A 13,654-nucleotide genomic window follows, 5' to 3' on the forward strand; every position below is an offset into this window, starting at 1 on the left:
GGTTGGGACATGAAATCAAGCCTTCATCTGCCTGCTCAAGTGGAGGGAAAATATTACATGGTACTGTTCAAAGTAGGGCAGAAAATTCTCCCAGTATCCTGCTCAACATTCCTCCCTCACCAACAAGTGTAGTCACTGTTGTAATGTAGGAAACGCAGCAGCCAATGTGCACACAGCAAACTTCCAAAAACAACAATGTGATAATGACCAGATAATCTGTTTTGGTGCTGTTGATTGAGGGATAAATACAGCCAGGACACCAGGGATAACTCCCCTGCTCTTCCAAATAGTGCCACGGGATCTTTTACGTCCGCCTGAGAGGGCCTCAGTTTAATGTCTCCTTCGAAAGACGGTACTGCAGCACTCCCTCAGTACTGCACTGGAGTATCAGCCTAGATTTTGTGGTCAAGACCCTGGAGTGGGACTTGAACCCACAACCTTCTGATTCAGCGGCGAAGGTGCTACCAACTGAACCACGGCTGACACTAAATAAATAAGAAACTCTCTCCTCACACCATTTTTGAGTTGCATTCAATTTCAGGTAGCAGAATGATTCCTTACCAAATGTTCCAATCCATAATCTGCCTGTGCAACTCTCGTGCTACTGAAAGTGTTTGTCTCCACAATATCTGCTCCCGCCAGCAAGTACTCCTAATATTGAAAAGAAATGCACTTACTTTCCTGGTTAAAAAGGAAATAAAATCTATTATTATTCAAAATCTTGCATGCACTTCCTGCCCACAAACCTTAATGTAGAAAGATACGTAACAAAAGTTGGAGAGAAAATAACCTGCATTGGTTGCAATCTACCAGGTTTTTTAGTCAACTTTTGTGTCAGCTTTTGGGAAGTCAACATTTCCAATTCAATTTTGCTACGACTAATGTCACAATGTAGTTGTATGCTCTGGCCACTAAGTGACTCTGGAGCAAATTTCTGAACTCTTTCTTTCTTCAGGTTTTTTTTAATCTGTAATTTTTGTTACCTATCTTTCTACATTAACTTTTTATGTATTTTTTAAGAAATTGTTTTTGATTGAATCCCCCTACCATGACCCTCATTCCCATTTCCGAATGCACACACAGCCTCTTGCCTGTCTCTCACCCAAAGGCTCCTTAAAGCCCTCAGGCAACTATCTTAGGGTCCTTCCCATGCTGGTGAGCTGTCACCCCATCTGACCTGCTTCATTTCCAGTTTCCTTACAGTCAGCCTCTTTTATAGTGGTAAAGGATCCTCTAGGAATGAGTGACCATAACATGGTTGAATTTCAAATTCAGTTCGAGGGTGAGAAAGTTGGATCTCAAACCAGTGTCCTGAGCTTAAATAAAGGAGACTACAAAGGTATGAAGGCAGAGTTGGCTAAAGTGGACTGGGGAAATAGATTAAAGTGTGGGACGGTTGATGAGCAGCGGCAGACATTTAAGGAGATATTTCATAACTCGCAAAAATATATCCGAATAAGAAGGAAAGACTGTAAGAGAAGGGATAACCATCCATGGCTAACTAAGGGAATAAGGAAAGGTATCAAATTGAAAAGAAGGGCATACAATGAGGCCAAGACTGGTGGGAGGCCAGAGGATTGGGAAACTTTTAAAAGCCAGCAAAGAACGACTAAAAAAATGAGGGGGGGTATGGGGGGAGATAGATTATGAAAGTAAACTAGCACGAAATATAAAAACAGATAGTAAAGTACATAAAAAGGAAAAGAGTGGCTAAAGTAAATGTCAGGTTGAAACTCGGGAATTAATAATGGAGAACAGGGAAATGGCAGAGACATTGAACAAATATATTGTATTGGTCTTCACAGTAGAAGACACGAAAAACATCATAATAGTGGATAATCAAGGGGCTATAAGGAGGGAAGAACTTAATACAATCACTATCACTAAGGAAATTGTACCCGGTAAAATAATGGGACTAAAGCCGGATAAGTCCCCTGGACCTGATGGCTTTCATCCTAGGGTCTTAAAAGAAGTGGCTGCAGAGATAGTGGATGTATTGGTTGCAATCTTCCAACATTCCCTGGATTCTGGGGCAGTCCCAGCGGATTGGAAAACCGTAAATATAACGTCCCTATTTAAAAAAGGAGGCAGACAGAAAACAGGAAACTATAGACCAGTTAGCCTAACATCTGTCGTTGGGAAAATGCTGGAGTCCATTAAGGAAGCAGTAGCAGGAATATTTGGAAAAGCATAGTTCAATCAAGCATATTTTATGAAAGGGAAATCATGTTTGACAAATTTGCTGGAGTTCTTTGAGGATGTAACGAGTAGGGTGGATAAGGGGGAACCAGTGGATGTGGTGTATTTGGATTTCCAGAAGGCATTCGATAAGGTGCCACATAAAAGGTTACTGCACAAGATAAAAGTTCACAGGGTGGGGGTAATATATTAGCATGGATAGAGGATTGGCTAACTAACAGAAAACAGAGAGTCGGGATAAATGGATCATTTTCCGGTTGGAAAACAGAGTCTAGTGGTGCCATAGGGATCGGTGCTGGGTCCTCAACTATTTACAATCTATATTAATGACTTGGATGAAGGGACTGAGTGTAATGTAGCCAAGTTTGTTGATTGTACAAAGATAGGTGGGAAAGCAATGTGTGAGGAGGACACAAAAAATCTGCAAAGGGATATAGACAGGCTAAGTGAGTGGGCAAAAATTTGGCAGATGGAGTATAATGTGTGAAAATATGAGGTTATCCATTTTGACAGAAAAAATAGAAAAGCAAATTATAATTTAAAGGGAGAAAAAGTGCTGCAGTACAGAGGGACTTGGGGGTCCTTGTGCATGAAACACAAAACGTTAGTATGCAGGTACAGCAAGTAATCAGGAAGGCAAATGAAATGTTGGCCTTTATTGCAAGGGGGAGAGAGTATAAAAGCAGAGAAATCCTGCTACAACTGTACAGGGTATTGGTGAGGTCACATCTAGAGTACTGCGTACAGTTTTGGTCTCCGTTTTTAAAGAAGGATATACATTGGAGGCAGTTCAGGGAAGGTTCACTCGGTTGATTCCGGAGATGAGAGGGTTGACGTATGAAGATAGGTTGAGTAGATTGGGCCCATACTCATTGGAGTTCAGAAGAATGAGAGGTGATCTTATTGAAACATATCAGATGATGAGGGGGCTCAATAAGGTGGATGCAGAGAGGGCTATTTCCATTCATAGAGGAAACTAAAACTAGGGGGCATAGTCTCAGAATAAGGGGCCGCCCATTTAAAACTGAGATGAGGAGGAATTTCTTCTCTCAGAGGATTGTAAATCTGTGGAATTCTCTGCCCCCTGTGGAGGCTGGGTCATTGAATATATTTAAGTTGGTGATAGCCAGATTTTTTAGCGATAAGGGAATAAGGGATTATGGTGAGCAGGCAGGGAAGTGGAGCCGAGTCCATGATCAGATCAGCCATGATCTTATTAAATGGCGGAGCAGGCTCGTGCGGCCAGGTGGCCTACTCCTGCTCCTATTTCTTATGTTCTTATACTCTCTGACATATTGGTGCTTTGATTTTTTTTTTTAAATCAATGAGTGGGCAGAGAGTAGGGTGTAGATGTAATTGGTAGAGAGAGAGAAGGCACAGAGAGTGTGTGGAGGGGAGTGTGGGTCGGGGAGTGTGGAGGGGAGAGAGAGCAATTGAGGAGAGGCAGGGCTGCACGGAGGGCGATAAGAGTGATGGAGAGAAAAGAGAGTGCCCGTTTCCAAGTGTTGCAAAAGCAGCAAAGATTACTAAGGGCCCATCCCTACATTCTCGAAGTTTGGGGCCCGATTCTCTTCGCTGCTGCTTCTCGTTCTACTGCCACTTTCCCCTTATTTTATTTTTTCTTGGTTCCCCAATTCCTAGGTCAACCACCCAGTCCTCTTGGCCATCTTTCAGTTCACTTTTGAACTCAACCTGCAGATCAGCTTTCATGCTATGCTCTGTTCCTGCTGTCTGATAGAGGACCAATTTCCCCCCCCCCCAGTTGAGGAAACTGAGCAGCACCATCAGGGAGTGGAGGAAAGTGGAAAGGAAATCTCACGTCTTACATTCCCTCGTGTTCGTGGCTCTAAGTGCACTTTTTGTTTCTATTCACTGGATAACAGATCCAATGGTTTTTAAACTACATACATCATCATCATAGGCGGTCCCTCGTATCGAGGATGACTTGCTTCCATGCCAAAAAGGGATGAGTTCACAGGTGTTTCAATGAAGGACCTGATATTCCAGGGCTTGAACTACATGTTGAAGGGTGGAAGATGCCCGTGTGTGGATTTTTTTTACGTGTGGTGGCCATTGCACACCAGCTACCACATGGGCTTGACAGAGCTCGATCTTCAGTGGCAAGGGTTAACCAAGACGAATGGAGACCAGCTCTGCTGCACGGACATAGTGTAAGAATAAAAGTGTTTATTAATGATTAAAATTGATTCTGTGTATGTATAAATGTTAAAAGTGTGTATTATACGGAAAGGTCTGTTTGAGTTGAAACAAAATGAAAGCCCACAGGCTACCAGCGTGGGCTGAGTTTTGAAAGAAACACAATGGAAGCCCACAGAGCTGCCGCATGGGTTTTGTGTACTGGAAAGCCAATTAAACTAATCAAGAGATGGCTGAGCCAGGCCAGACAGCCACATGTGTGAGAAGAGCCAATAAGGAACTGCCCTGGAATCAAGGTCCAATCCTGAGGCTCAGAGGGACAATGGCTTTGAGAGGTATTATGAACTCAGCAAAAGACTTTTCTCTCTCCTCAAACAGCCAGCCAAAGGGAAGTAACGTATATCACTCTTTATTATAACCTCATTGTATCTGTTGTAACTAAGGTGGATGTGCATGTGTGTGTGTTTTTTTAAATAAACTGTTACAATTATTTTAAAACAATTGGCTCACTGTCAAACTTAATGCCAGAGATTTAGAAATCTTACACTAGTGCACACACATATCGCAGTGTGGGCTGGCCCTGTTGCCTCTGGGCCCTTGCCTCTTCTGGGCCCCGAACTCACACCCTCTCTCTCACATCCTCCATCTTTCCCCACCCTCCCCCTGGCAAGGCCAGCATTTATTGCCCATCTAATTGCCAGACAAGGTGGTGGTGAGCTTCCTTCTTAAATCAACCGAGTGGCTCGCTAGGTCTCAATGTTACTTTGCTGTTGGTGGGAGCCTTGCTGTGCGCAAATTTGGCTGCCATCTTTCCTACAACAGGCACACTGTAAAAGGACTTATTGGCTGTGAGGCGCTTTGGGACGTGGTGAGAAGCGCTGTGGAGACGCAGATTATTTCCTGCTTTGCGTGAGCACTCTGCGTCAGTAAATTGAAGCGGCATGGCGTCAGGGGTCTGTGTTCAAGCAGTAGCCTTTCAATCAATGTAAAAGCCCCGGAATATCAGCGGAGGAAGTGACAGAGCTGCCGAGATGGTCGAGCTCACAGTTACCGTTATTGATCCGGCCGGCCAGTGCCAGCATTTCATTACGCAATGGTCACCAACCGACATGCAACCAATCGAATCCACAGATTCAAGAGGTAATTGCCAACGGAACATTCACCATTTCCTGTAAAAGCTTTCCTGAAAGCACAACATTGTGAGGGTAATGAAAGTTTTATAGCCTGCGGCAATCTGACAAGGGGTTTGTTGCTGAATAGGGAACTGTGTATCACAGGCCAGGCGCGCAGCATTACGCTGAGGGCAGTTAGAGGCCATGGCAAATTTTCTCTATCAGCGGCAGTGAGACCCCCAACACCGGGTGTCTGTCATGTGGGAGTGAGGGGCTTCCACTCTCAGATACCAACCCCCCTCCCCCCAAACACTGGGGGTATGTCCTGTGGGAGCGAAAGATTCCCATGGTCGCACAGCAGGGAATTGGAAGAGGGCGATAAATGGTCTGCACAGCACATGGAAGGGGAGGGAGTGGGATAGGGTAATCATCACACAACGCTGAAACATTTCACGGTGATGTTAGTGCAATATCTATAATATGGCGAGGTTGGGGCGCAGGAGCGGCGAGAGATTGCAGAGTGATGTGATCGGGGCCCAGGAGAGGAGTGAGTTCGGGGCCCAAGAGAGGAGTGAGTTCGGGGCCCAGGAGAGGCGAGGGCCCAAGGGCAGCACGGGCCAGCCCACACTGCGATATGTGCGCGCATTAGGTCCGTGCAGCAGAACTGGTCTCCAGTCTTCTTGGGTAATCCTTGCCACTGGACCGAGACCACCTTACAAACCATACACAAAGGTAGAATGTGCGCCACTCATTTCCTGCTGGTTTTCTGACCCGCGGCTCAAAGCACGACTTGCATTTCTATAGTGCCTTTCACCACCTCGGGACGTCCCAAAGCGCCTCACAGCCAATGAAATATTTTGGGGGTGCAGTCACTGTTGTAATGAGGGACACGCAGCAGCCAATTCGTGCACAGCAAGCTCCCATAAGCGAGATAATGACCCAGATCATCTGGGTTTTTTTGTTGGTTGAGGGATCAATAGGATACTGGGGAGAACTCCCCCTGCTCTTCTTCGCAACGGTGGCCCCGGGATCTTTTAAGTCCACCCGAGAGAGGGCAGACGGGGCCCTCGTTTTAACGTTGCATCCGAAAGACGGGACCTCAGACAATGTTGCGCTCCCTCAGCACTGCAAGGGGAAACTACATACAAGGGGTTCGTCAATCACTGCCTCTGTCCTTATGATTCTGCAGCCTTAATACCATACCTTGTGAATTTTGCAGATCATGTCAGATTGGGTTATGCTGAGAAGGTCATTGTTCCCCTTTAAAGGTTTAGGATGGTCTTTGAACTCTTCACCACAATAATCATCTTCTTCAAGTTTGTGTTGTTGAATCATGGTCCCCATCCCTCCATCCAGCACCATGATGCGTTCTTGTAAAATTGCTTTAAGTTCATTTTCAAGACAGCTCCTTATTTCTGGAATTAAGATTTAACATTTTTTTTTAATCAATTCAAGAACAAGAGAAAATATATTCTTTTACTTCATACAAGGGCCTCAAAGAGGGCTGAGACAGGTGATGCTATAGAGGTCAAGTCAGCAGTCTTTATGCTGGAGAGAATATGGGACCAGCAGTCTTTGTGCTGAAGAGAATATGGGTCCGGATGCTCATCTCAGGGTTAAATAGGATGTAAAAGGTTGCAAACAGACTAGTTTAGCCTGAGACAGTGGCCCGAGAAGGGATGGAATCAGTGGCAAGGAGATGGACTTTATGGGGATGCGGAGCTGAAGACAATGGCCCAGAATTTGCCGTCGAAGGCTTCCTGTGGGTGGATGCCTCCGACCGCAAATATTTCTACAACAGTTCCTGTTTGTTCTCGGAGTTTGAGAGACTTCTGGTCCTGGGCCTCTATGCGAAGGCATGCGTAGAAGCCCATGTATCCCAACGTCGTATGCATTGCTGGGATCACATGGGCCGGCCCAACCCATCAGAGTAGAGGTAGTCCCATTCATAATTATGGTGACTACCAGAAGTATGAATGGGAATAACCCCAAAAACACACAAGCACTTAAGACAGTTTTAAAATTCATCTAAATCGAATTTAATTAATTACTTAAAACAAAAATTTATGTTTTTGAAAAGTAAATTTACATATTTTAAATAAATGTTTATATTGAAAAGAAAATATTATTCTGCGCTTTAAAAGTCTTACGCTGATTTTATCAGTTGTAAGAATTTGAAGGATATTCACTGGGCAGGAGTTGGGCAAATAGTTCGGCGGAGGCCCTTCAGTTTTGGAGGCAGATTGCAAGTTCCGCAAGCCTAAACCTGGAACGTGCGGGGACCCCACGGGTGCGTGCACAGCTCATACCCGCTCGTGGGGAGCACAAATTCAAGCCCATTGGCTTTGGTCTTCTGGAGGAAATTGTAGCTCATTCAGAAATAGATATTGGACAAGCAGTTTGACAGCACAGAGGCACTGGAGGGATTGAAATATTTGGCGGCGAGGTAGAGCTTACTGCTGTCACTGTATATTTGGCACCTGTTAAAGTCAATTAGATTTAAATTAATGCCATACAATTATGCCATATATTTTCAAGAAAAAATGTGCATTTATTTAACATCTTACCATGTCCTCAGGCCATCCCAAAATTATATACATCCAAGAGTGCAGTCACCATTGTTAAAGTGGCAGCCCTTGGTGCACAGCAAGGTCACACAAAGTCAGAGAATGAATGACCAGAAGATATGTTTTTTGAGATGCTGGTTGTGGCAAGAATGTTGGCCAAGACAACTCCCTTTGCTTTGTCCAATATTGCCATGGAATATTTTACATCAAACAGAACAAGCTCTGAACAAGCAGAGACTTGATTTATTTGGCTGGAATTCCCGGCCTCCCCGACTCCGTACTGAGTGTCTACGGACCCAGGAAGGCATCGCAAAATCTGGTTTTCAGCGCACAATGTGCATGCGCTGAAAACTGGCTTTTCCAATCTCCAATGCATAGGGGGAGCGAAGACATTTGCAAGGGCAAGGTTGCGGGATTCACCCATATCTTGCCCAGCAAATGTCCTCAAAATTCTTGCGCCTGATAAAAGCAGGCATAAAGCCTACTTTTACAGGCGTAAGTTTAAAAACATACAAAAATATAATTAAATTAAATTTAAAAAGAACACATTTTTAAAAACCCTGTCAACTACGTGATATTTATTTTTAGCCAGAATTTTAAAAACTTTTTTAAAAAACTCAGGGGAAAAAAAACATTTCTAAGATATTTATTAACTTTAATTTCAATTAATTTTCATTATGTGAGATGTGTTTTTTTATTTTATTACGTGTTTAGTGTGTTTGGGTTTTTCTTCTCATTAACAGCAATGAGAACTCGTAGATATGGAGTTCTCATTGCTATTAATGAGAATGTTGTGGAATATTGTACCTGATTGGCTGAGTAGTCGTACGTGACTGCACCTTCTGCGTGGGAACCTGGAGGACAGCAGCGCACTGGAAGAGAAGGCCTCCCCACCAGAATCCCTTGCTCCCACCGGACCATCAAGTACTTTCGTAGAAATGTTTCAGGTTGGAGGCAATTGCCCGCGGGGAAGCCTCCGACCGCAATTTCAGCCCCAATGTTTAATCCGACACCGCAGCACTTCCTCAGTAATGCACTGAAGTGTCGGTCTAGCTTACATACTCAAGTTCGTAGTGGAGCTCCAACCCACAGCATTCTTATCCTGAGTCAAAAGGCGAACAACTGAGTTAAGCTGACACTTGGTAAGTGCATGTAAATCCTTTAAAGGTATATGGTTTTATGTACAGAAACACAAACATCTCCCAACACTATGATTTTCCACAACAGGATTAAACCAGGGACACCCACATCCCATGAACGAATAAAAAGTGAGCATGTATTTGGGTTTTACCTAAACAGTAACTGTTTGACGAGATGAAACACTGTTAAACCTATGACACAAGGGCACCTCAGAGTTCATTACTATCCTTTAATAACTAGTTCTTGACCATTAGACTGAATAAAAGACTGCTTTAACAGATTTTAAACTGAAACAAAAACGTGGCATTTTCATCAGATAAAAAGTGGTGACCCAAGAACTTCTAAATGAAAACTGTATATGGCTTGTGAACTTTTTGACCTGTACTTCCAGAGCCACCCATGCTGAGATTACAGTAAAGGAAAGGACCTGCATTTATATAGCATCTTTAACTGCCTCACGACATACCAAAGTATTTTACAGCTAATGAAGCATGAAGTGTAGTCATAACTGTATGCAAGGACACAGGGCAGCCAATTTGCACACAGGGACCTGCAAACAGCAATACAATACATGACTGCAGCAACTACAGAGGAATCTCCCTGCTATCAGCCACTGGGAAAATCATCGCTAGAGTCCTCCTCAACCGACTTCTTCCCGTGGCCGAGGAGCTCCTCCCGGAGTCACAGTGCGGATTTTGTCCCCCACGGGGCACAACGAACATGATTTTTGCAGCTCGACAGCTTACAGGAAAAATGCAGGGAACAGCGACAGCCCTTATACATGGCCTTCTTCGACCTTACAAAGGCCTTTGACACTGTCAACCGCGAGGGTCTATGGAGCGTCCTCCTCCATTTCGGATGCTCCCAAAAGTTCAATCCGCCTGCTCCACGACGACATGCAGGCCGTGATCCTTACCAACGGATCCATCACAGACCCAATACACGTCCAGACCGGGGTCAAACAGGGCTGCGTCATCGCTCCAACCCTCTTCTCAATTTTTCTCACCGCCATGCTCCACCTCACAATCAACAAGCTCCCCGTTGGAGTGGAACGAAACGACAGAACCAGTGGGAACCTGTTCAACCTGCGCCATCTCTAGGCCTGATCCAAGACCACCCCACCCTCTGTCGTCGAGCTACAGTACGCGGATGACGCCTGCCTCTGCGCGCATACAGAGGCCGCACTCCAGGACATAGTCGGCGTATTTACTGAGGCGTACGAAAGCATGGGCCTTACGCTAAACATCCGTAAGACATAAGTCCCCCACCAGCCTGTCCTCACTACACAGCACTGCTCCCCAGTCATCAAGATCCACGGCGCAGCCCTGGACACCATGGACCACTTCCCATATCTCAGGAGCTTCCTATCAACAAGAGCAGGCATCAACGACGCGATCCAACACAGCCTCCAGTGCGCCAGTGCAGCCGCCTGAGGAAAAGAGTGTTTGAAGACCAGGCCCTCAAAACTACCACCAAGCTCATGGTCTAGAAGGCTGTAGTAATACCTGCCCTCCTGTATGGCTCAGAGACAAGGACCATGTACAGTAAACACCTCAAGTTGCTGGAGAAATATCACCAATGATGTCTCCACAAGATCCTACAAATCACCTGGGAGGACAGGCGCACCAACATCAGCGTCCTCACTCAGGCTAACATCCCCAGCATTGAAGCACTGACCACACTCGATCAGCTCCACTGTGCAGGTCATATAGTCCGCATTCCAGACACGAGACTCCCAAAACAAGTGCTCTACTCGGAGCTCCGTCACGGCAAATGAGCCAAAGGTGGACAGCGGAAACGCTACAAGGACACCCTCAAAGCCTCCCTGATAAAGTGCAACATTCCCTCTGACACCTGGGAGTCCCTGGCCCAAGACCGCCCTAAGTGGAGGAAGTACATCCGAGAGGGCGCTGAGCACCTCGAGTCTCAACGCCAAGAGCATGCAGAAATCAAGCGCAGACAGCGGAAAGAGCGTGCGGCAAACCTGTCCCACCCACCCCTCCCCTCAACGCCTATCTGTCCCACCTGTGACTGAGTCTGTGGCTCTCGTATTCAGCCACCAAAGAACTCACTTCAGGAGTGGAAGCAAGTCTTCCTCGATTCCTAGGGGCTGCCGATGAATGAATGAATGACATGACCAGTAATCTGTTTTTTTTTCAAGTAATGTTTGTTGAGGGATAAATATTGCTCATAACTCCCCTGCTCTTTTTTTAATTATTTCAATTTGAGAGGCAAACAAGGATTATGTTTAACGTCTCATCCGAAAGACGGCACATGTGACAATGCCGCACTCCCTCAGTACGACACTGGGGTGTCAGCCTGGATGATGTTTTGTGGAGTGGGACCTGAACGCACGACATTCTGACTCAGAGGCGAGTGTTCCCACTGAGCCACATTTAGAGAGCAGCGCACAGTGAATCTTTTTACAAGAGAAACTGCCCCATTGTGCAGTGCGCTGGTTCCTTTAAAGTCCGGGTGCCCACGATGCGCTGTGCCCAGTGCATGTACCCGGGAGGTTTGGGAACTCTGACTGGCTGACCCAGGGGGTGTGCCCCTGACCTACAGGCCCTTCCCCTGACCTTTGCCCACCCTCGCTTACCGGCTCCCACCGACCCTGTCGCCAAGGTCCGCGCCATGTATCCTCTGCCCACTTTCAGCCACGTCCGACAGACGGCGCGATACGAGGCTCGACCCGCTCCCGCGATCAGCAACAGCATGAAAACCCTCCCTCCTCCGCCCGGCTCCGGCTCCGGCTCCGGCTCACCACAACGCCACCGACCACGCTGCTCCAATGCGTAAGCGCGACTCTAGCCCCTCCCTGCAGCACCAATGCGCAGGCGCGACTCCCCGCCCCTCTCCCTCCCTGCAGCACCAATGCGCAGGCGCAACTCCCGCCCCTCTCCCATCCTGCAGCATCAATGCGCAGGCGCTAATTCTCAGCCGCGCCCAGAGTTAGGTGTGATTGCGCAGGCGCCAACTCCCTTTTCCCCCGTCTCCCAGAGACGCCAATTGCGCAGGCGCCAACTCCCTTTTCCCCTGTCTCCCAGAGACGCCATTGCGCAGGCGCCAACTCTTTGCCGTTTCCCCCCTCTCAGTGAGCTAGCACTGCGCAGGCGCCGCTTTCACTGTTTCCCCCCCTGCCCAGGGGCCCAGCATGTGTCATATCATTTTCCTATTTTTCATGCTGCAATTCAAACCAGTCCCACTGGTTCGCAGGTAAAGCAGCACCCAGACACCTTAAAGAACAAACACAGCTACAAATGTTTAAATGGATTTATAATCTGTGACCTTCGTCCCCCATCATAACTTGAGCTAATGATGTTTAATGGTTTGACAACCCAGCTTGTCACACTTGCAGTTGTGGGTTGCCAAGCTGTTCCCTTGTGTTTCTGTTCATCCTCTCCAATTAAACTGCTGGCAAGAAAAGAAACCCTCATCCATGCCATTGTTACCTCTAGACGTGACTATTCTAACGCACTCCTGGCTGGCCTCCCACGTTCTACCCTACGTAAACATGACATCATCCAAAACATGGCTGCCCGTGTCCTAACTCGTGCCAAGTCCCATTCACCCATCACCCCTGTGCTTGCTGACCTACATTGGCTCCCGTTAAGCAATGCCTTGATTTCAGAATTCACATCCTAGTTTTCAAATTCCTTCATGACCTCACCCCTCCCGATCTCTGTAATTTCCAGCCCCTCTAAAAGTCTCTGTGTCTGTCTCTGAGCCAGACTTTCAAGTAAAAATAATTATTAGAAATAACTATCCTGTTAAATCTGACCTCAAAAAAGATTCTAAAGTTCTAAAGTAAAACACTAGCTTGTTTTGAAGAAAAAAATATATAAAAAGAAGCATATTATTGCTGCGAGAGCCTGAGAGAAGGTATCTGTTGCAATGAGCCACACTGACAAATGCTGGGATTTCTCACTGCACCAGCTCAGGCGGCAGCATTCTGGGAATTGTAAGCACAGCTGTAGTTCTTAATATTCCAGCAGGCCTATCTTCATATCCCTTGGTGTCCAAAAATGTATCAATCTCAGTCTTGAATATACTCAACGACTGAGTATCCACAGCTCTCTGGGGTAGACAATTCCAGAGATTCACAACCCCTGAGTGAAGAAATTTCTCCTTATCTCAGTCCTAAATGACCACTGCCTTGTCTTGAGACCATGACCCCTAGTTCGAGACTCTTCAGGCCAGGGAAACAACCTCTCAGCATGTATCCTGTCAGGAACTCGAGCCTGTTCTGTCATTCAATGAAATCATGGCTGATCTGTGACCTAACTCCATAACCTGCCTTTGCCCTATAACTCTTAATACCTTTGGTTAACAAAAGTCTATCAATCTCGGATTTAAAATTTAAAATTGACCGAGCATCAACTGCCGTTTGCGGAAGAGTGTTCCAAACTACTACCACTCTTTGCGTTTCCTAAACTCACTCCTGAAAGGCTTGGCTCTCATTTTTGGACGATGCTCCCT

General features: G+C 46.2%; 1 protein-coding gene across 3 annotated transcripts in view; it reads right to left on the reverse strand.

Annotated features, from left to right (window-relative positions):
- mtr (5-methyltetrahydrofolate-homocysteine methyltransferase) overlaps positions 1 to 11,916 on the reverse strand; it is a 119,578-nt gene extending 107,662 nt beyond the window's left edge. For all 3 annotated transcript variants that reach the window (XM_070889288.1, XM_070889287.1, XM_070889290.1), the window contains exons 1-3: positions 11,775 to 11,916; positions 6,672 to 6,883; positions 562 to 651 (exon numbers count right to left, since the gene is read on the reverse strand). In XM_070889288.1, coding sequence (XP_070745389.1) covers positions 562 to 651; positions 6,672 to 6,883; positions 11,775 to 11,892 — 420 coding nt within the window. In that variant the 5' untranslated portion in view covers positions 11,893 to 11,916. The remainder of the gene's footprint in view (positions 1 to 561; positions 652 to 6,671; positions 6,884 to 11,774) is intronic.
- Positions 11,917 to 13,654: the final 1,738 nt, after the last annotated feature.

The sequence above is a fragment of the Pristiophorus japonicus genome, chromosome 9 (genome assembly GCF_044704955.1).
Source record: "Pristiophorus japonicus isolate sPriJap1 chromosome 9, sPriJap1.hap1, whole genome shotgun sequence".
NCBI lineage: Eukaryota > Metazoa > Chordata > Chondrichthyes > Pristiophoridae > Pristiophorus > Pristiophorus japonicus.